This window comes from Hippichthys cyanospilos, chromosome 10 (genome assembly GCF_059441005.1).
Source record: "Hippichthys cyanospilos isolate Australia breed blue-spotted pipefish chromosome 10, RoL_Hcya_1.0, whole genome shotgun sequence".
NCBI classification, from domain to species: Eukaryota; Metazoa; Chordata; class Actinopteri; order Syngnathiformes; family Syngnathidae; genus Hippichthys; species Hippichthys cyanospilos.
Window position 1 is genome coordinate 12,902,607 of NC_142378.1, and position 22,771 is coordinate 12,925,377.

General features: G+C 39.6%; 1 protein-coding gene across 2 annotated transcripts in view; it reads right to left on the minus strand.

Annotated features, from left to right (window-relative positions):
• Positions 1–22,771, minus strand: part of dennd1b (DENN/MADD domain containing 1B) — a 127,984-nt gene that overhangs the window by 80,298 nt on the left and 24,915 nt on the right. For both annotated transcript variants that reach the window (XM_088426282.1, XM_088426281.1), the window contains exons 3-4: positions 22,560–22,603; positions 633–682 (exon numbers count right to left, since the gene is read on the minus strand). In XM_088426282.1, the coding sequence (XP_088282408.1) occupies positions 633–682; positions 22,560–22,603 (94 nt within the window). The remainder of the gene's footprint in view (positions 1–632; positions 683–22,559; positions 22,604–22,771) is intronic.

Here is a 22,771-nt window from a genome sequence, read left to right on the forward strand (position 1 = left end):
CAATGTATTACGGCAGCAGTATTTTGTGTGTTTGCAAAGAAATGGCACCTTAAAGCTCATGTTTCAGTTTTTCTTCTTTTTCTGTATTTTTTAAAGCAAGCTAAAATAATATTTGTGTGCATTAAATTGTCATATCAGAAAATGTTAACATGACAATAGAATGGGTTTTGTTTATATCTCTTTTTGCGTGTGTGTGGTGGTTGGTGGCTATGACTTTATGACCCCGAGCAAGGATTCTGCTATTATTAGCACAATAGTGGTTTTGAGATATTCATTAAACTATAGCTAGTTTGGCAGTGGTTTCCAATATTTAGATTCCGCCACAACGAGCACACAACTTAAATTGCTCAGTTAATACCTATAAGACTGTGTTCATTAAATTTGAATGAGAGCTTTGTGAAGTACACTTTTAACTAAAAAAAAAAATATATATATATATATATATATATATATATATATATATATATATATATATATATATATATATATATATATATATATATATATATATATATATATTGTGCTAGTGATCATGACGCGTGCATGCACATGTGTGAGTGAGAGTAAAGCAGGTTGAAATGGAGATGTGGTGGAGGGGAAAAGGAAGCAAAAGAGAGAGAGGGGAATCATACCTTTCCATGTCAAAAGGAAAGCAGAACTTTGGTATCGTCTGAAGCACCTCCTGAGAGAGCGAAACAGACAGACAGTTTAGGGAAACACACATCAAAAAAGAAAATACAAATGATCATATATTTGCTGATAAAACTCTCTTGGGCACTATCAAGTGGCTGAACAAAAAGAGGATTAATTTTAATCGCATCTGATAACAATCTGACAAGTTGTGATCAGTGGCTCCTAAAAGCAGTTAATCCAAATGAATGGGCCATATCAACGACTTCACGTGGCTAAACAAAGTGGTAATGGTCTCTTTTCTCCACAGACAGGCAGGGATCCTCAGTCCACAGCTTGAATAATTAGCAGTTAATAAGTTCATCGATTATGGGGTGCCAAAGCGAGATGAAAGGAAGGAGGGAGAGAAAGGGAGAGGGAAGACAGTGGCGGAGCTACGGTGGTGGCAGATTGTAGCGACAATGGACTAAGCAGCTCAGAGGGGTTAAGAGGTAAGGGGGCTGGTGGGGAGGACAAGCCTTGGGGGCTTTACCTCCCAACACCTCCCTTGTGAGCTGGAGGGGAGGAAGGGAGGGTGTCTATGCTCTTCAAGTAAGGTGGGAGGGGATGCAAGGGTTTTGGAGGGGTGGGGGGCACCTTTTCTACCAGCGACATATGGATTTGGACAGGGAGCAGGAACAGAGTCGAGTACCATATGGGTGAGCCACAGCACAACACACCGGCTCCACACTCTTGTTTGTGTCTGTCTGTCCCTCGCTCTTGCCTCTCCTGGCTCAAAAAAAAGCAGGGTGGCAGGGTCCTTCCTACAGTCTGTGTCACACACGGCTCGTCTACCTCTCTTTTAGCCGCCGCCAAGCCAAGGGAATAATCCTCGTGACTGTCTAGGCCTCACTCTGCTCTCTTTTTGTTGTCATGTCTGCCAGGCTTTGCCACTAAGTCCAAGACCCATCTTTTTGTTTGTGACGGACTGCCCCTCTGCCATCTCACTACGTCTGTCTCCGCAGTGCCAGCCCACAGGAATTGATCCTGATAGGGGTGCAACTAGGACGGCCACGGTTAGCCCACTAATCACAATGACTTTGACGATCAAAATCCTCCACAATCATTTTTACTGGTCAACTAGTCGCTTGTTTATGTATTTATTTATTTGTCCTTTTGCCTTTCAGTCATCTCACACTTTCCTTGTCAGCTGTAATTCTGTTTGTGTTGAACATACACAGTAGGGGTAATCGGGGTAATTTTATGATCTAAACAAAAGCTCTAATAATGCAAACTGTCCTTTCATGGCAGTACAGTGCTGATAAACGAGCATCTAAAAAGGAAGCATGGAGTGACTCTTGTTTTATTTCATTTCTGACACAGGAACAGCCATGCTGGGAAGCTAGCTAGCATTAGCACGCAGGGTACCGTGTGTTTGATGAAACAGGACTTCCTGTTTGGTACACATGCAGCATATTGTACGCATCTGTTATAGATTGTGGAGGTATTACTCAGTGAACTCACGCACATTAACAACCGAAACAGAGTTTATGTATGCCTGTGGTTGACATCGAAGCACCTCACAGGGTCCCTGCATTCCCAGAATTGCCAAAGTTGTGAAAGAACTGTGCAGTGTTGTGCTCATGAACTTGGAACCCTAAACACTGAAAATAACAGCATATGAACATATTTAAGATGAAGAAGCTAAATTTACAGACATTTTGATCATTTTAAACTAAGTCTCAAAGCAATCATTTATCAAAAATTACCCGACGTGTGTAACAAATTAGCGAACACTAATCAATTACACATGTTTTATTCAAACTCAAAATTAGATTAAACATGCAAAAAACTAATCAATTACGCTTTCATTAATACAGTACGGATGTCCAGCGTTTATCGCTAGCCGCTACTTGGTGCACTCAAACGCATTTGGACATAAAATGTCAATCTATTTAAAGTTAATATACAGTAAAATATTCAAGCACGATGGCCTTTACATCACTTTCTTAATTACAATTGTCCATTATGTCAGTTATAATTACAACACCTATTCAAATAATAAGGCTTCTGTGTTCCACTCTATTGCCCATTGAATCAAAATAAAGGAATGAGGAGCAGGTGTAGTCTCCAGGCTGTTGAGAAAGGCACTTTCCTTACAAAACTTCAAAACTTTAATCCATCCATTTTCTATAGTCACTTATGCTCACTAGGGTCATTGGCTTGCTGTTGCCTATCCTAGCCATCTTTGGCAATAGGCAGGGGACACCTTGGACCGGTTGCCAACCAATTACAGGGCACGACCGACCATTCACACTCACAATCGCACCAAAGTTTCCATTTGTCTCTCCATCCTGCAATGCAGACTGCAGGAGATTATTTGCCCCTCAACAGATTGAAGCAGAAATCATCATCAATAAAATAGTTTTAATCGGCATTTTGAATTGAAAATCAATTCTGAGTTGAATCACAGACTAAAACCTTAAAATTGAATCGAATTGAATTGTGAGACTGTCAAAGAGTCCTATCCCTATTAACCAATATCTATCTTTGATAATCAATTATACATTTGGAAAAGAAATATTTGGGCAAAGACATTTCAAATTTCGAATCAAAGACATTTAAAAATGTTTGATGTTATGTGTAAAGCAATGATCAGTCAATTTTTTGCGGAATCTGAAAAAGTTGAACTAAGACTGCGTATCAAAACCATTAATCATTGAACAAAAATGATTCTCAATCAATCTGATGATAAATTTCTTGTCGATTAATCATTGCAGCTCTAGCTCCTGATGATGACAGGTGGGTGTCTGCTGCTTCTGCTGCTAAGACCTCGCCATGGGGAGCAGTCACTGATCCTCCACCCAAGTCCCCATCCACCCCGCCCCCTTTTACAAACCATAAAGCTGCCACTGCAGCACAACACAAGCATCGTCACAGACAAACAAGTAAAAGCAACAATGAGCTATGACAGAAGGGGGGAGAGACCATGTGTGCATTTGAGTGTATGATGTATGTGAATTCCTGCCTGCTTCAAGGTCTATGCTTTCATGGATAGGGGGGGTTAAGCATGTACATTGGTATCAGTGTTTTTGTGTGTGGGTGGCTGAGTTTGACTCGCCTATATATTTTGTGTGCATGTGCCCAAAAATGAAGCATAGGGTAGGGGGAGGGGGAGGTGAGTTGAGGTCGGTGGGAAGTAGCTGTTTTTCAGAAATTGATGATGGAATTGAGAAGTCAACAAAGACAGAGAGCTGGATGGCAGAGGAGGTCTGTGTGTGTGGGCGTACGTGTGTGTGTGTACATGTGCGTGTCTGTGTCTTGGCGTGTGTGCGGCTGTAAAACTGTCACACACATCAGAGCTGCCATCGCTGTGTGCGTTTGCTACTATTATTAACCACTATGTACAAGCACCAATATGTTCCAGAGAGCCCTCCTTGGCGCGCTGCATATGGTACACAAACCCAAACACACACACTGGGACTCGCTTTGCCTGCAAATAAAAACATTTGACTTGCCAGATTTGAGAGTTGTCACAGCCCCGCCCACATCAGGTAGCTGTGCTTGAGTGACAGTCGAGGGACTGCCGAGACTCTGATCTCATACAGGACCATCGGGAACAAGTGCGTTTGTACGTGTGAATAATGTGACATGGAAACAGCAGTTGCGTGCTATATATATATATCTAAGGGCTACACAACATATAAGATTGCCATCCTCAAATATATTGGCATCATATATTGTGAAGGCATTTACAGTCCTCTGTCTATGGCTATTAAACAAACTGGCATCTTACTCTTGTGAGAAAGATCTTAGAATGAAGCGTTCATTTCTATCAGACGGTACTTAGTGATTTATTTAAAGATTTAATGTAGTTTTAATTCTCATTTCCGTCAATAGTCATCTGTATAAGGAATGAACATTTTCCAAAATGAATCAATCATCAGGATGACAACAATCATTCACTTTCTCCGTGTGTTGTTTCGTCCTCGAGTGAATACCAAAGTGACAAGATTAGTTGAGAAATATAGGTGCACTTGTGGTGGTAATAAATATAGATTAGCAAAAGGATACTTTCACTCACTTATCTTTTTAGAAACACTCAAATACCTGATTGAATAACTATAATATGTTTATTATAAGTAATAATCACAAAATAATGACATCACTTCATTCTTGCTCGCTCACAGCGTGGCGATGTGTTGCTTTGCAATGTGTCCCCTGTTTGCTTCCTGTTCTAATCTTCCCATGAGGAGTTTTGCCTCGGGGTGTGTTTCTGAGTGTAAATGGTTGTTGGTCTCTGTATGCCCTGCGATTGGTTGGTCATCAGTTCAGGGTGCTGCCCAAAAACCGCTGGCATAGACACCAACAAGGATGGATGGATGGATGGATGGATGGATGGAGTACATGAAACAAATTGTGTTCAGTTTTATTGACTGACATTAAAGGAATATAAACAAACTGGATTTTTGGGGCTCATAACAATCGTTGATCAGTAAGTTCTAAAAATAACTGCTCTGGTCACAAGATGCAAGCCTGCAGCAAAAGTCTAGCTTGGTTTACGTTTGACGCGTATTGCAGCATTTTATACTCGGTTCGCTTTCCCCCACAGTCAGACGATACTCTCCCATACTACAGGTGGCAGTAAATGGAATCTTAAGCATACAAACAACACTACTCTCAGAGGTAGAGAATCCTAGTATATCCAAACGATTGAAATTTTTCTAAGAGTGTTTTAACAGACTCCTCATCTCTCCCCAATGTGGTGCTCACCAGGAGTTGTTTAAGGTATTTAAGCCAAAGTAGTCCTTTTCAGTCGAATCATAAACTCCATAAATTCCATAAGCTAGAGTTTGTTTGCCACATTTTCCATTCGAAAAGAAATTCCGTAAGGTACGCGTTGCGGACAATCTGCCCCGTGTGAACTCCACACGGAAATTTAAAACTTGGCTCATTGTCTTTGTTTTTCAAAGCAATTGTAGCTGTCACACTGATGTCCCCACCCATATTGTTTTGTTAATCCAACATCAAGGTTTGACAAATTTTACTTATCTGATGTCTCAGTTACCATTAATGCAATGTAAAATTAGCATTTGTTCCCCCCCTCCCCCTACCCTATGCTTCATATATATATATATATATATATATTTTTTTTTTTTTTTTTTTTTTTTTTTTTTCCCTAATATTATAATATGCTCCATTTTGCATCTTGCTTTTCATCATGCCTGATTCCTTGCATCTTCATCACAGTGGAATGACTAAAAAAAAAACTGTCTTTCGCCACAGTTTTGTGCAGCACCCCCCAACAGCAACAGCACTCATATTCATATACCTCCCTGTTTGCCATTTTCCCAAGACGATAGAATAAGAGGCAGATAATATATTTGTAGATTTGCAAGGAGGGTGGCGGAGGCAGCGAGGGAAAAATGCGCTGCGAGGTTGGCAGACGCTGGCGTGTGCTGTTTATCGTGAGTGGAGACAGGGGTATCACTCAGTGAGACAGAATGCTCTGGGTTCCCCCAGTGGGCCATCCTGCTATCACTGCACTGGAACACGACAACAGTGTGCAGCTTTGCAATATACCCATGCAGAATATAACATGATACAACAGGGAAGCACAACAACATTTCAGCAAATGGGGGCCAGCTTATTCCGCCCAAAAATAGGCCTAAACTTAACTTATATTCTCACTCAAGCAAAATTATTTTAGGAGTCATTGTGGTTAGGTAAATTAAGTGGTATCCAGATATTACTCTGGAGGATTTGTTGGATGGATGACCACTGTTTTTAGCCATTCAAAGTCAAATGAAATTGATGAAACCAACTTTTTTTTTTTTTTGAAGTTCACAAAAGCAAGCGAGTTTTAAAAGTGCACTTAGAAATGCATTTCATTGTCGACTCATCATTAGCCTCATTTCGGGTGTTGATGAGCAATATTCACTTGTGCACTTTAGAGATGGGGGAAACAGAGGAGTATGGTAAAGAAGAGTGAATGCACAGCGACAAAAGAAAAGTGAAATGGAACAAGCGTGAGTGGAACAGAAAGTCTGTGAGGAAGGCTGTGAAAGAAAGAGAGAGACAAAGTGAACGTCAGAAGAAACCGAGGAGGTGATGGAAAGTTATTCAGTGTGCAGATACAGTGGCCAAGGGGGGGAGGTAGGAGGAACTCAGTTCATGCCCCTCTCCCCATGCAGCAAGGACTCCTCCCTTGGGGGACTCACACTTTAAGCCTCTGCCCTGCTTTATATTCCCCTGGCTACTGCAGCCAGATCAATCTAGCTGGCTGCCCAACGTAGCTCAACCTAGTTCGAGGCAGCTCGGCCTCTAGAGTCCTCTACAAAGAAGTTGGCGTTTAACAGGAGCACAGGAGTATGATAGCAGGCTAATCCATAAACATAAAATGAATATGCCCAATTTTAATTACTATTATGCTACTAAAATTGTGCCATTTGGTTTGTTGAAATATTTTGATTGTGTTGAAGTAAAACTGACTTCTGCTTTTATTTCTTCTTTTATTTTATTTATCTTCCGTACAACAGCTTTTGGTGCAGAATTTTACACACACAAAAAAAAAATAAAAATAAAAAACGCAGCCAATTTAATATAATGACATGAATTAGCAATGTGTTTGCCTCACCTGGTTTCTGAGTTTGGTCAGGTGACATTCACAAGCTGTGTAATGATTGGTCTTTACCTGAGTTTTCAGCAACAGTGATATCAATTACAGTCAACAGGAAGCGCCAAAATGGCCGCCCCCGACATGGATAATAATGGGTGAATTTTGGTGCTTAATTCATATTCCACAACGGCAATATTAATCAAAATAACATTTAAACTAGTAGAGCTTTTCAGAGTATAAAATTGTAAAGAAAATAATAATTCCATATAGTTGTTGCAATGGCTAGTCTCATGCTCTAATCGGCAAGTAATTATCAAATATAATTATTTTAATAATCAATATATGGCTAACCACAATTAAGAGGGTAAAATTGTCCATTTGGAAACATTTCAGCCTTAAACAGAGACAGACCAACAACACTATCATGGATAAAGTTTCAGGGTGTTTTCACACAAAAGATTTTGCAAACAAATCAAATGTTCAACCGGTGGAACGACCAAACAAGCATGTCCCAAGTAGGGTACAGCATGGCGGACCGTAATACGGAAACCGAGTGCGACTGGCAGCCGTCAACCATCCATGACAGACTTGTTTTCAAACAATTTAATGAAGGAGTATGATAGCAAGTCAGCGAAAGACCAGGAGCTAACCATGAAGGTAGACAAAATTCTCCATTCCACAGTTTCTACATGTATTTACATTAAATGCAGTCAAGGGCATGCTTGAAATGAAAAAAAATGTAGACATGCTGCTTTTTGACAATTTACGTGCTCATAGATGTCGATGATGTGCTGTTTCTGAAAAAGAAAGCAATAACATTTCTCGACTGAGTCTATTAAAATGTGTTTTTGTTTGTTTTTTTTTTCTTTTCTCAATCATTGTTGATTTTTTTTTTTTTTTTTGGGGGGGGACAAACATTGCCCAATATATTGCAATACATAACACAATACGTCATTGATGTAACGGAGTGTATCGCAGTACGATTTCAAGCCACAAAACCCAGCACTAGCCAAGTCCAACTATCAACAATAAAATTATTATGGTAAGTCAGTCTGGCTCCAAAGAACATCACACTCATAATCTTAACCCAGCCTACCTTCACCTCTTCTCTCCCTATCCCCCACTCACTTTCCTCTCTCAGCTCCCACCTAACTCGGGGTCGTCATCTTAAATTCCCCCCTTCCTGCAAACCCCACCTTTTCCTCACCCTTACCAACACCCGTTGTCCCCCTTTGCCCCCCCTTTTCCCAATTAGTCTGTCTGCGCGCAGCTACCCATCCGATGCCTGCCCATCCTGCCGGTGCTGGTCCGCTCATCCAGCCCCTCTGGCTAACATGACAAAGAGAGAGCCTCAGTATTCAAAAAGACACTCTGCTTTCAAATGCCGAATGGTAGGGTCGACCTGGGTGCAGCTTTAAGCAAAATATTCAAATTCTCAGCCTTCCTTTTTTAAAAATTTGCATGGATATGCATTCATTTGCAATGTGTAAAGGCACAAGGACAGCTGAGCTTTGGTTTTAGAAAGACTGCAAAAATAAATAATGCAGAGTTAAAATGTATGATGGCATGAAATCTTGATGGGGAAGCCTGGCACAGTAAAACCACATTGGGAAAAGAAAGATGAGAAACACAGTCAAAAATATGACATTCACACTTGTGACGTGCATTAAGACAAAAATGTATACCCAGATAAAAATGTGTCAAACAAGTACAGTATGTTTGTTTAGAATTACGGTACCTAAAAAGAATTTAAAATTCTCAGTTTCCTCAATTTATTTCTAAACAATAGTGGGAAAAAAAATTAAAATGAAAAAAAATTAAAAAGATTCAGAAAAAATAAATAAAGCAAAAATACTGTTCCTGGTATCCAACTGAATACCATGTATACTGTACAGTATATCTGGTAGGTACACACCCAGTTTTCGGTAAATGCAAAAAAGTGAGGAAAGAATTTAAATGAATGGATAAACAAAAGTATCGGAAGGATTGAAGCTACTTATAACTTGTAAAAGTTTTAAAATACTGAACTGTGTCAGAGATTGAATTTTAGGAGCACAATTTTCAATTGTGACAGGCCTGATTTACAATGAGAAAAGAACAAACGTTATCTTTGATAGAGTAAAACATAATCCTTAAACCCACTGACATACAAATATTTTATATTTATATTTGAGTGCTGATGAAAGAAGAGAACGTACATACATATGCAGAATTTGTCAGGATTCGTTCAATTCGCATTTGTACTTCTTTTTAAGCACGTTCCCCACAAAGGGACAAATGTTGGTGAGCATCAGTTGATCTCAAGGTTTGTCCAAACTTGGAAAAATTCAAAAACGTTGGCCAAACCTTCAGCAGAAGGAAGGAAATTGTCCTTGTGACGAGAGCAATACAGGCGAACTTCTAGCAACCAAATGGCAAATGTCTGGAAAATACTGTATACGGTGAATGTTTGGGCTCTGACGTGATCAAAAGAGCCGCAATCTTTGCTGATACTCACTAACATTTGTCCCACAATGGGATATCTGCTTAAAGAACATCCAAGGAAAAATTGCAACCTTGAACAAAACCTGATGAGATCAAAACAGCAGCTATTTAGCCGATGTTCAACCCATGGTGAGATAGGAGATTTGGAGGGAAAACTCCACCTTTCCTCAGGTTTCTGTGAATGACACTAGAGGAATCGTAAAAAAGGGGTGTTGCATCTGATAGTGATCCTGGATATCAGTCTGAAGATTAAAACTCATGCACTCATGGTTATATACATTTTCAATAAGCCTTAATAAGGATTAAATAAAAAGTTTGAATTTTAAATGTGCAAGACCCAACAAAAAAAAGCCATAAAGCGATAGGCATAAAAAGTGAATATTGGATAGGATGCAGAATAAAAGCGGAGGAGAAGAAGAACAATGGACAGAAAGGCACAGCCTCCACCGGCGGCTGCAGACCACAGACCCTGCAGAGATTCCTTTCATTAGGCTTTAATATTATGCTGCCGGCTTGCCATTCTGACCTGCACTATGTGCCGGTAATAAGAACGGCCTTCAGAGCTGGACCAAAGCAACAGAGCTGCTTGAGCTGGGGGGAGGAAGGTGTAGGGGGAGATGGAAGAAAGATGGAGGGGTGCACGAGCATGAGCCGATGTGGTGCACTTTCAAATTGACACGAGGCGGGGGTGTTACATTTTCACATTCTCGCTCATTCCGACCAAGCTGCTCTGGGAGGGAAAACGAGGAAGAGGGCATTTTGGCTTCCTCGAATTGATGAAATCCCTCCATCAGTGACCCCTCTGGTGCAGCGAGTCTGCAGTGACTAAAGTTGTTTTGGTTAACAGCATCCCACGTGGCCAACTCCTTATTCAGGAGACGTTGAAGGTGATAGATTGATCTCCTGGCCTCTTCAAAACACTTTCCTAACTCTTGTCATGTATACAGTACGTGTACATCCGTGTCCTACGGGGAGTCCTAAGGCAGCACATTCGATTTCAAATAAAGAATGATGGACCTTTAACAACAGCGGACTTATTTTATCACCCAAAATAACTTACAAAAAAAAATGGTCCTTTAAATTAAAGCAATAAAATGATTAATCCATAAGGTCTTTTTTCTTGCTACTTTTGCAGAAGTATTTCTAATGACCTGCAGCTCCACATTTAAGGGAAAGAAATTATTTTATGTACAATTAATGTTAACACGTTTTTCATGTAAAATTAATCACTGTAAAACTAATCTAACCACATGCTGAGAGATGAAAATGAATGACACGTGCTCAACGCACAAGTAGTAATTATGGTTCACCTCTTGTCTGGGTTTGGTCATACGACGTTCATAAGTAGAGTTGGTTGGTTGCTACCTGGGCCTTCAGTACATGTGATGTAATTTTTCAGGTGACCAGAAGTGGCAAAATGTGTTTTCAAATTATTTCTAGCTAAATATAATAATAATAGTGAAATAAGTCAAATATCCCTTGATAAACAAAGACACTAACTGGAAGAGGACGATACATTAGAACGTAACAACTGACAATATTTTTTTTTGTAATTTCAAAAAGCTGCCTGGGTTCTTCTCATTTGTATTCAAATTATAGGCAAAAACTTGCATTTTTAGTAACTGAGAGGCTAAGTCACATATCATTCACGTCAACATCACAGGGATCACACACTTCAGTCTCACATCTCCACACTCACATAACTGACATGTACACTTGAGGTGTGCACTTTCCTCAGAGCCAGAGGCTAAAGAAATAACATGCAATAAAAGTTGTCATATTTTGTACTTGAGCTGGTTACCATTTTGAATTACATGATGAGGTCGACAGACACAAACAAAGCTTGTATTCATCATGAGAGAGAGTGGAGTACCGTATGCGAAACTGCACACCTGATAAGCAAGTGAGTGAAAACATGACATGTTTCAATGATTTCAGTTATTTGTCCCAAGGTAATATTAGAAATAGTTTTTCACTCAGGTGACTTGTTCTACTGCTGTACTGGTTCCCACAACATCCATGGTTCAATAACTTGTGTGTTCTCTCTTTGACTTGTATTTATATAATATTTGGTGCAGTCTAGCCCATGGGTACCCAAACCTATTTTCCCCGAGACTAAATTTCCACGGCCATGTCTTCGGGTTGGGAGAACAGAGCTCTAATAGTGAGCTGAAAGTATGGGCCGTGAAGTATTTAAGAATGCACGCTAATTACTGTTAGAAATAGCTTACTTACAGTAGTCCTTTGACTGAGTGACCACAGCACAAGCCCAAACACACATAAGATAGCTTTACAATTGATTCAGCAAGATAGCTGATGATAGATGATAGATAGATGACCCAACTGCTGTAACTGAGTTTTGTTGATTTAATCATTGAGAACAGATAGATAGATAGATAGATAGATAGATAGATAGATAGATAGATAGATAGATAGATAGATAGATAGATAGATAGATAGATAGATAGATAGATAGATAGATAGATAGATAGATAGATAGATAGATAGATAGATAGATAACTTATCTATCTATCTATCTATCTATCTTTTGGACATTGCAATGCAAAATTATAACCATTTTATCAGTGATCTTCACTTCATCACTGAGCTTCAGTAAACACCCAACGCTTCATAGTCTACCTGGCTGACCGGAAGGGCTCGCAGACAACGTAGAGACTGTAAACAAAGGCGCGAAATTGCGGACTGCTGAGGGCTAGGCTAGAGCTAGCACTGCACTGGTTCTCTTTGCCCTGCATTTTCCTCGCTAACATGCAGTCATTGTCGAACGAGATTTATGAGTTCCGACTTCAGGTTTCTCAACACAGGGAACTCATAGACTGCAATGTTATGTTACTCACGGAATCATCAATCATAGCAACACAGTAGAATACTGAACAACTCTAATAAACTAGCTGGAAGCTAGTCGGTGACTCCAGTAAGACAAAGGGCAAATGATTGTATACATTTAATTGTACTTAAACTTGATTAAACTCTTGGACTGGTACAAATAGATTCTTGTTTGTTTTACTCAAAAGCTGTGAATTTTCTACAGTACAAATTCACGATATGTGATTATTCAAAGTAATTAGGCAAGCTAATAAGTACCATTTGCACTTTGTAAAGAAGATTGTGATTTTATTTTAATGATTTTAATTTACTGATTTTGTATAATGAATAAAAATACGCAAGTTATTAAGTTATGTGTGTGAATTTAAATATACTATATTGTCTTTTTAAAAAAGAATGTTTTAATGATTTATTACTAATTATATAATTTTTGTAATTACTACTTTATTATGATCAATAATAATTTATTGTCTTATAAAAATAATAATTATAATAAAGGGCTCATCAGGTTATTTGGAATTTGTCTCAGATACTAAGCTAATTTAAAGCAGAAGTAAACAAATAAAATCAGTCGACTGAAAAAAAATCATTGATTAATCACCTATCGAATAAATCGTAGTGGCAGCCATATAACCTAGTGCTCAATCGCATTACAGTGCTGTTATGTACACAAAACACTGACTGAAACCTGCTGCAAATCCTCACAGGGCTTTAATTGATTTTGTCCACCTTTTTTAATAATGCATTATTAAACCGTATTAATGAATCCAGAATAAATGTTATCTGTATTGTGAGAATTAATTACTACTCCCAACATCATCTTAACCGCCAGAGCCCATGCAAAAATGGACTAAGTTACTCATATAAGACATTTCCACTGGATGATCAGAAATGGCACCCATTGCATTGCACTCACTTAATTTCAAGCTCTTCCCTAATGTATGTATTTATGTTGTGGGGTGAGGGGGCAAGCAGCTTAGAGAATAAATATACAGCATCAACAACAACAACAGAGCGCATTATTTCAGTGCTAATACGCTGTCCTGCTGATATCCTTTGTACGCATCACAGATGGGCTCAGACAGAGGAGCACAGCAATATTATGCCTCTGCCGAGATCTTTTTCTGAATATATTAGCAAATGATAGGGGGAGATGTCTCACTCCCTAACACACTCGCGTGAATACACATTCACATATACTTGGAAGTATTGGGCCAAGAGCACTGCATATGCCCAAACATACAAGCATGGGCTTCATTAATGAAGTGCCAGAAAAGGAGGGAAAATGGAAAGAAAGCAGGCATATGTGTGTGCATAAAGACTCGCACCAAGTGGCCAGGAGAGAATTTGCTTCTTTAAGCTTTTAGCTCCCACTGGGCTTAGCTCGACTGTATCAACCATAATGTGGGCTTGCCTCAGTCAATCACATGGCATCAGACACACACATGCCCCATAGCTCCAGAGCCCACCCTTCAAGTGTTGAGAAAATTGTTTTGCAAGTTGGATGCAAGAATGCAGGATGCAACTTTACAATTAACAGAAAATAATCATACTCATAGGCGTTTCTTTGTCCATAAGGAACATGGTGGTCAACACTAGGGTTGAAATTGGGGGCAAAAAAAAAAAAAAAAGCAACTAACATGTGGTGTATTTTTTCGTAATATCCCGTCAGCTTTAATGGCTTCATCTGGAACTGTAATCACTACTGTTCACTTTACCAGTTCAACTGCTTCAAACTGGATTGAGAAATTTCAACAATTTTTCGCCTTTCCAGTCATTAGACACTGCAAACGATATGGAAAGCACAATTTACAGTAAAAGCATATGCCTGCTACCTTCTATACGCCCTACCATGGTTCATCTCCCAAGAAGCAAGCCCAGAGGTCAGTAAAATCAGGACCCATGAGCAACAAAGGGTCCTAGTTAGGAATCCAGCTCAGTGCCAAAGCCAAAGGCCAAGGTAGTGGGGCAAGACTGTCCATTAGTCAAGACCCTGGAACACCCAAGGGATTTAGGGGTGATAAGGGTTAGAAAGAAGAATAAAAACACTATCAACCCAGACACATACGCACATATATTCTCAAAGGCATACACAGATCATATGAGGCCTTGTTTGACACTGCTGTCAGGGTGCAGTGAAGGGGAAAGACAAAACTCTGTGACACACTGACATCATACATCTACAAGTACACAAATACATGCAGATACACATCTCTGTTTATGCTTGACAAAAAGGTTTAAAACTCTCCTTTCCATTTCACATTTCATCTTTGTTTACTTGTTATAGCATTGCGAAAGGTCAAAGAAATAATAAAATCAGCCATAACGCTATTTTGCAATATTTCTGCTTGTCCTCAAGCATGACAGAAACAGCACTCCTTGCCCCCCCCCCCCCCCCTTTTTTAGAATGCGGTTTTGAAAGTCGGCTTTGTCCTTGTGAAAATGGTCTGTCAGAGGTGTCGTATATTCTTAAGTGTCATCGTTTTCCCTGTTGTCAAGCATCCCTTGGCTGTCAAACACAATGAGTCCACAGAAACTCCCTGTGGAGCATTGCATTGACAATTGCATTAACATCAGCCTACTGAAACTTCAGATCCAGATGCTTTTTTAAAAAAAAATTCTAAAAAGACAAACAAGGAAATTACAACAAATTTGCCTTTTGACCTATTATTCTTGTAGTTCATTGAGAGTCTTACTTCGATACTTCATCTAATCTGATCAGGCTGTTCAGATTTATGTGAAGTCTTGTGATTTCAGTTCCAGTACTGTTTGTTTTTATGTGAAGCATTGTTCTGTAGTAACAACTAAAAAATACAGACCTCAGTACTCATCTCTAATATTCACAAGAGGTGATTGATCCATCAATCTAATAGAACAATTGTGGGATCTTTTTTCAGGGGGTTGCTGTTGTGTATTTATGACGTTCTGTATGACTTATTTTTCACCTGTGAAGCCCTTCGAGACTTCGGTGATTCAGGCAGGGCTATGCAAATAAACTTGAATAACAATTGAAAGGAAAGTCACCAGGTTCCTCAGAGTTTTGGATTACGCCGCGAAGAAGCTTATGAGAAGTGAACCAAACGAGCACATTTGAACGATCCCTACCGATTCTGAGGAGGGATTGAGGGAGGGACTACAGTAGTTCTGTGCCTCCTCAAGAACAAGATTAGCTCCATGAACAGCAACACGAGCTCTGTGTCTGCAAACTTCACAAATGTATTTCTGGCGTGGACAAGTCTGGAGTTGGTTGTGTGTGTCTAGCATTTTGCTTAACACCACATCCATGTGAAGAGCCATGCTCAGTATAGGAGTAGAAAGCAAGCTTAACTGACAGAGATTCGTTGATTAATCACTCCTAATGCGGTAGAAGGTGGAGGGAGGAGTATCACATAGGGATGGGTGAGTACCCTTAGAAAGTATCGGTATTGGGGCGATGGTTGAGATATTTGATGGCAGCAGATATTACTATAAGCAGTGTGCGTAGAGCAGTTTTACAATAACAAAATAGAAATTACAGATCAGAAGCATAATTAATTTTGAAAACTTGAATGCTATATTGGAATGCTATATTGGAACATTTAGGTCTTTTTAAAAAATATATCAATTTTTTGTTGGATTTTTTTTCCCCCCCTGCAACGTTTGTTCAAAGTCCGTAACAAGGAAAGGCATCAGCACAACAAACTTATTTCAGCAACTAAAACAGACACCAGATTGAGTATGTAAATGTCAAGCTTTGCGGGGGTTACAACAAACCTATGCAAAAAAAGAGGACTAGTATGGAGAAGTCAGTTCACGTATGATAATATCGGGGCAAGACGGAGAATGATCACTGAAGTAGTCGCGTTGCACATCGCCAGATCAAGCACCCATATACATATACAGTGAAAAAGACTAGGGCAGCAGGACATGCCTTAAGCCAGAGGCAGTGGACAGGCTGGTCTTTCTTGCTGAATACAACAGAATGCTTCTGTCATCGTATAGCTAGTATACAACAAAATTGGCAGTGCCTCATCCAAATAGTTTTCTTTGTATCCTAAGGAAGAGTTGAAAACAAAGTTTTAAGTTTGCACTTTATCACTCACAAAATCTTATACAACACTACACTTATTGACAGATTTCATGCAAGGCACACATACTTTAATTTTAAGAGGGAGTTATGCATGTTAAATGCTAGCTAAAATAAAAGCAACGCTTGTTTTGAAATGTCTCTGTCATTTTGCTTAAAAAACAAATAACTTTTTATGAACATGAAATAAATAGAATTTTTTTATTTTATCTAAAATAATATGAGATTTTATTTTTGGGCAAAATTGCCGAGCGCTACCTTTAGGCATTATGTCCAAAATGTGTTTTTTGTACTATCAAAAAATACATAAATAAATAAAAAATCCCAAATATATCAATTATACAAAGACCAACACAAAATCATCAATCTCAAAGCCCCAATGTCCAGATGATTGTGTATAATGGAACCTCATTTTGTGACACAACCATGTTCACAAACAAGTCCAGTTTACAAACTATCCTCCACTCAACGAAAACTCATAGAATCCATGCAGAAATCTCAGTTGGGTTTTCTCTCACACAAAGTGAATAATGTTCAAGCTGTGCAATGCACATTTCAAGCACTGTATCTTTGTTGGCTCCAAAGAACGAGAAAGGTGCAAGTGATAGCGCTAACAGAAATCCTAATTGCTTACTTTTGGAGGGGAAAAATTGAAATATTAGCTAAACAAGAGAATAGTGTTCATGTTTCTGATCTTGTTACGCAGTTTGGTTTGGCGAATAATACCATCTGTTGGGGAAGCAGCCGCCCCGCTGTCTGCAACTCCCCAGCGCCAGAGTTGCGGTGAAGGCTCTGGTGGCTCGGCAGGAAGCTCCCACTCCACATTTCGATGGCAGCGTGCGGTGCATTGGCTCTGTACCGTTCTTAAGAACAAAGCAACAATAAAGGGTCCATTTATGTCTACATTTCTTTTTAAACAAACCCATAAAAACGAGGTGAACTTAAATTGGTTCTGTAGCTCCAATTGATATTTCCATTCCGTTTTAATACGGTCAAAACTGCTTTAGTTCACGAAGAACCTTGTAATGGATCAAGTTTGTGAACCTAGAACCCATTTTACGTGATCAAAACCACACCTTCCCTCTCATGTTCTGTCAGAATAATACAAAAATGTTTTAATTCAAAAATTGTTATAGTCCTTTTAAGCTTGTCAAGGTGAACACACACACAACCGTCTCCAAGTGGGGCACTTTGGCCCTTTAATTGCCATCACTGAGCAACAGCAGATTTCTAAATGAGAAGGGAATAGACTGCAAGAAGTATATAACAACAATTACCAATTAACAGGGTTATATTTACATGATGCATTTCTTTATTTTTATTTAAACGTAATGTAATTCATGGATTGTTTCTTTATGTGATTTAGATTCATGAAAAATAAAATCATTATAAAACATGTTACAGGTTGCAGCACATGCACACAATTGCATGATCCGAATGGGACAGACTACCTCAGTTTAGGCCAGGAAAGAACTGAGTTCAACACTTTTTCAGAAAACAACTCATCTATCAACAAAGAGGTCAGACAGTTCGTAGCAGAGCTTTCTTTGGAATAAGATCAATTGTAAAATAAGGTGAGATCACCAAATCACGTGTTGTCTTTAAACAGGAAGACAACCCCCAAATTGCTATATTAAGGTAATCAAACGCTGCATTTACTCTGTTAATGGTTGTCTGTTAGTACATAAAAACCCAATGAACAATTGCAAAAGGTGCCTACTGCATATATGGATCGAAAAAAGTGTTTTGCCAATTGTAAAGTAAATTTTGAACTTTATGGCTTATATAAAAACATGGACTCAAAAATGAGAATCAAGCGAGCACTCAGACTTCCTCCCACACTCCAAAATCATGCATAGCAGTTGTATTGGACATATAAAATTGCCTTTAGGTGTGATTGGATGCGTGAATGGTTGTTCATCCCTCTGTGCCCTGTGATTGGCTGGCAACCAATTCAGTGTGTTCCCCGCCTACTGCCCATAGTCAGCTGGGATAGGCACCAGTAGGCCTGCAACCCTAGCGAAGATAAGCAGCTCTAGAAACTGGATGGATGGATTTCAGACTCACAAGAGTAAAAAAAAAAGAGATCATCGATGGAGTAACCATTAATTAGCGTAATAACATCGATAGTAAAAACCATCAATACCATACTGTTATTGTTTAATAAAAAACAACAAAAGACACTGCAAATGAGAGATTTTTTTTTTTTTTATCCTTGCTACAGGCAGCATATAACACTATGCTACATCAAGCCAGTGTATCGCTACATTGACTCACCCACCAACACGCAATATAGTATTCTCACCCAGGAGTCAGTATTACCTGTAATGTGCATATTTAGTTTTTCACCATAGTATTGCAGACCACTGCACTTTCAACCGCTGAGTGTCTGCCACTGAAGGTTCTTACAGAGTTATGATGACCTATCAAAAGATGCCGTGCAGTCTGCGCTGATAAAGATGATATTGATCGCTAACCTTGTCAGGGTAAAACTTAATTGAAAAAAAAATAATAATAAATTGCCAATCAGATTGTTGTAGAAATGTAAATGTTTAATTCCTGAGTAATTTCTGAACTGATAAGTGGGTTAACTGGAAAAAGTCACAACACGCACTCTTAAGCTATAATTAACTTTCCTGTACGTGAGCTTCTTTGACTGCAAGTACATGTTCCGTCAGCATATTCCCCCCCAACTTTGGGATGACATATGGGAAGGAATGGATGGATTTCCATCTGTCTGTTTCATCAGGGAAAAAAAAAAAAAGAAAAACTCATGCGATTCAGATTAAAAAATATTTTGAGACACCTTTCTTTCTTTCACCATTTCACTTCTCCCTTTCCCTCCCTATAACCATAGTAGCATCTGCAGATGACCAGGACATCAAGACACTTAGGAGCTAGGAAGGAATAAGAGAGTAGGAAGTAAAAGGAAAAAGGGCAGCAGGCTAGAGAAAGAGAGCAAGTGCCTCTCACGTCAGGTTTCCCCAGCACACCCAAGAGTGCCAGCCAGCCTGCAGTCTGTTCTCCTTTGAGCTTTCTATTCTACTACAGAACAGAAAAAAAAATCAATTCATATTTCCATAATCCACACTCCTGTCTGTCTGCATGTCTTTGCCTCGCCCCCTCCTTCCATGGCTCTCCATCTCTGTCTCCATCTCTTCCCTCTCCCCTGGGGTAGACTAACCCCTCCACCCCGATCCTACGGCCTACAAATGTCATTACGCTGAGCAACAATAACGGCCAAAACAAAAGGAGGCCTTGCTCTGAGCTCTGAGCCGCTCTGTGGAGACTGTTGGCTGCTGCTGCCATATGCTGGCCAGCACGGGCCACAGAAAGAGACAGAGTCTGGCGACAGAGGACTCCAGCCTCCGGCCCCACAAAGGAGGAAAAGAGCCTTAATCCTGGTAATGAGGCCAGTGAATACAGCCTTTATGTATACAGGGGAAAGGGCCAATCCCTCTGTACACAGCACGCTAACTAGCCATCTTAAGGGCCATCTTATCCACACAAACGATCTGGTCAACAACAGAATGAAAGAAAAGTAAGGTTGCGGTGGGTGGGGGCTAAGTAAAAGAGACATGATGAAAAAGGGGATGAGGTCTGGACACATGTCAAGATCCCAACAATCGTGCTGTGTTGTTTTTTTTTTTTTTGTCTTTCTTGATTTCAACTGCTTTTCTATTGGGAATAAGCTGATTTAACCCAGCACACCTAAAAGGTATATAAGCCCTTTTTGAAAAGTCCTATGTAAATGTTGCTCCAATATTTGTGTCTACAGCAACATGAAAATACTTAATTATACCTTTAATTGACATTCCACTTGGATCCAAGTCAAGAGGAGCAAATCGTTAAGTCGGGGTATATATGACAACCCATATTTTGCTGTCATTCAGGCACAAGCTTCGTGTTTCAAACTTGCATTCAAACTTTTGCACAAAGATGCACTTGAAATTTCATTTGAAATGGCACTGCCAAAAATGCTTCTTAAAGTTCTGTAAAACAAAAAAGTTATGAATATAAAGTAGCAGTGTCGCATTAATGAGTTATGGCTTGCAGGATATGCGTTTCCCCCATTGCAGTTTGACTAATATGTCTAAATTAAGCTAAACACCTAATGTCTGGCCCATTCTAAGTCAGGTTTGACCACGTAACCATGGTGGGCCAAAAGCCAGCAAGAGAAGTTGAGGAGGTCTCCTTGGGGCTTAGCTTGAGCTGAGTTTAACTTCTTCCTAATTCTGTTGGGATGGGTAGTACATGGTGTTTGAGATACTTAAAATGTAGACGCTTTATATGTTTTGTTTTTTCAGTTCTGTGTCCCCGGACTTTTTTTTTTTTTTTAAAGGTCCATTATTTCCCTTCTTTCAGTGACAAGGTGCTTAAGATTTAGCTCACCATCATTTGCTTTGTAATCAGTTTCCTTTTAGCAAAATCATAGAAAAAGATTTTGCAAAACTTCTTCAGCTGCTGAACTACATTTTTTAATCTTTTGACTAATTCTTTCACATTAAGCATGCAGCAGAGAGCACAAATATGGCTTCAACACTGGAACCACTGGAAAAGATCATAACCCCATTCTTTGACAGTGTCTTGTGCATGATACAGAGATAAAACCTCCTAAGATGTCTTGACCATTTTGGTCAAATTGACGTTTCAATTTAGTTTTTTCATAGTGAAAACCAAAAATATACCCTCAATGCATGTTTATTTATGTTTTGTCTATCTGCAAATGTCTAATATGAGATTTATTGTCTTTATAAACCCTATTGGGTGTTTCTGATTTGACTCCACAATCTCTTTCCATAATATTAGTTAAGTTATTCAAATTATTATGCTGCTTATGTGCAAATAAATAAAATAATGAAGCGTGAGTGAAAAAAAAAAAAGCTCCAACTTTGACTGTGCATTTTTATAGGGGTAACGAGCAGCCGTTTGATGGCAATAACGGTAAAAAATACTGGCTGTTTTGATTGCCTGTCTAAAGTATAGTATGGTGTTTTTCTGTTTCATGGATTTGGCATATCGGTCGGAGATTCACCCATTTACATGACACACGGATAATGTGGAATTGAATGTTGAGATTTAGAGTTTCAACATTGCAAAACACAACCCCTGCTAGTTTAAGGGAACAAACAGCCGAAAATGTACTTCAAAACAGCTACTTTGGGAATGGAATTAACCTAATAATGCTGTAGTCATGAAAAATGTAGCAGACATAGCAAAACAATGACAGCGAGAAGCTAAGAATGAAAGTGCGCATTCCTGTCACGGTTGCATGATAATTAGTGATTCCTCGGTTACTGAAGAGACGCTCACTGCTTTTCATTACTAGGAAAAGACATGCAATGAGACGGGGAGACAGAGCAGACAGAGAGTGGAGGAGAGAAAGCACACGCAGTGATGATGATGAGGAAGAGAAGTATTGATGGGGGAGTTCCACATGAAAGTAGAATGAGTGAGAGAATTAGAAAAGAGGTTAGAAAAGAGCGGAAGAGAGAGAGTGAACAAGAGACAGGGGGCAAATGTGTGTGCGAGAGAAAGTGAGAGAGAGAGAGGGAGGGAGAGAGATGGAGAGCAAAACAGAGAGAGATCGAGAGAGGGAGGGAGAGCAAGAAAGAGACAGACAGAGAGAGGAGAGTGCCAGAGATGCAGAAATGGAAAGCAGGAGAGAGAGGAGAGAAAATGAGGGGACAGAGAAGAAGAGAGCGAGAGATAGAAAGTCAGAGAAAGAGAGAAATAGAGAGAAAGTCAGAGCGAGAGAGAGAAAGAGAGAAAACAAGGAGACAAAGAATAGGGAGAGAAAGAGAGAGAGACAGACTCAGAGAGGGAGCGAGAGAGAGAGGGAGATCGTTGAGAGAGCAAGAGAGAGAGAGAGAGAGAGAGAGAGAGAGAGAGAGAGAGAGAGAGAGAGAGAGAGAGAGAGAGGTGCGTTCCAACCTGGTCGGTGTAGTCCTGAGGGAAGCTCCACAGCACGGTTGGATCTAGAGGTAATTGACAGACAGCATTAATCAGCGGGTGAGAAACACACCGTCTTCGCTAGCTGCCTCAGAACACATACATATTAATGAGATGGGTGGGGGCAAGGGGTGGTTGCTGCGTCTGTGCGCGCACTCGCACACACCTTTTACTCACACACAGCAGCAGAACAT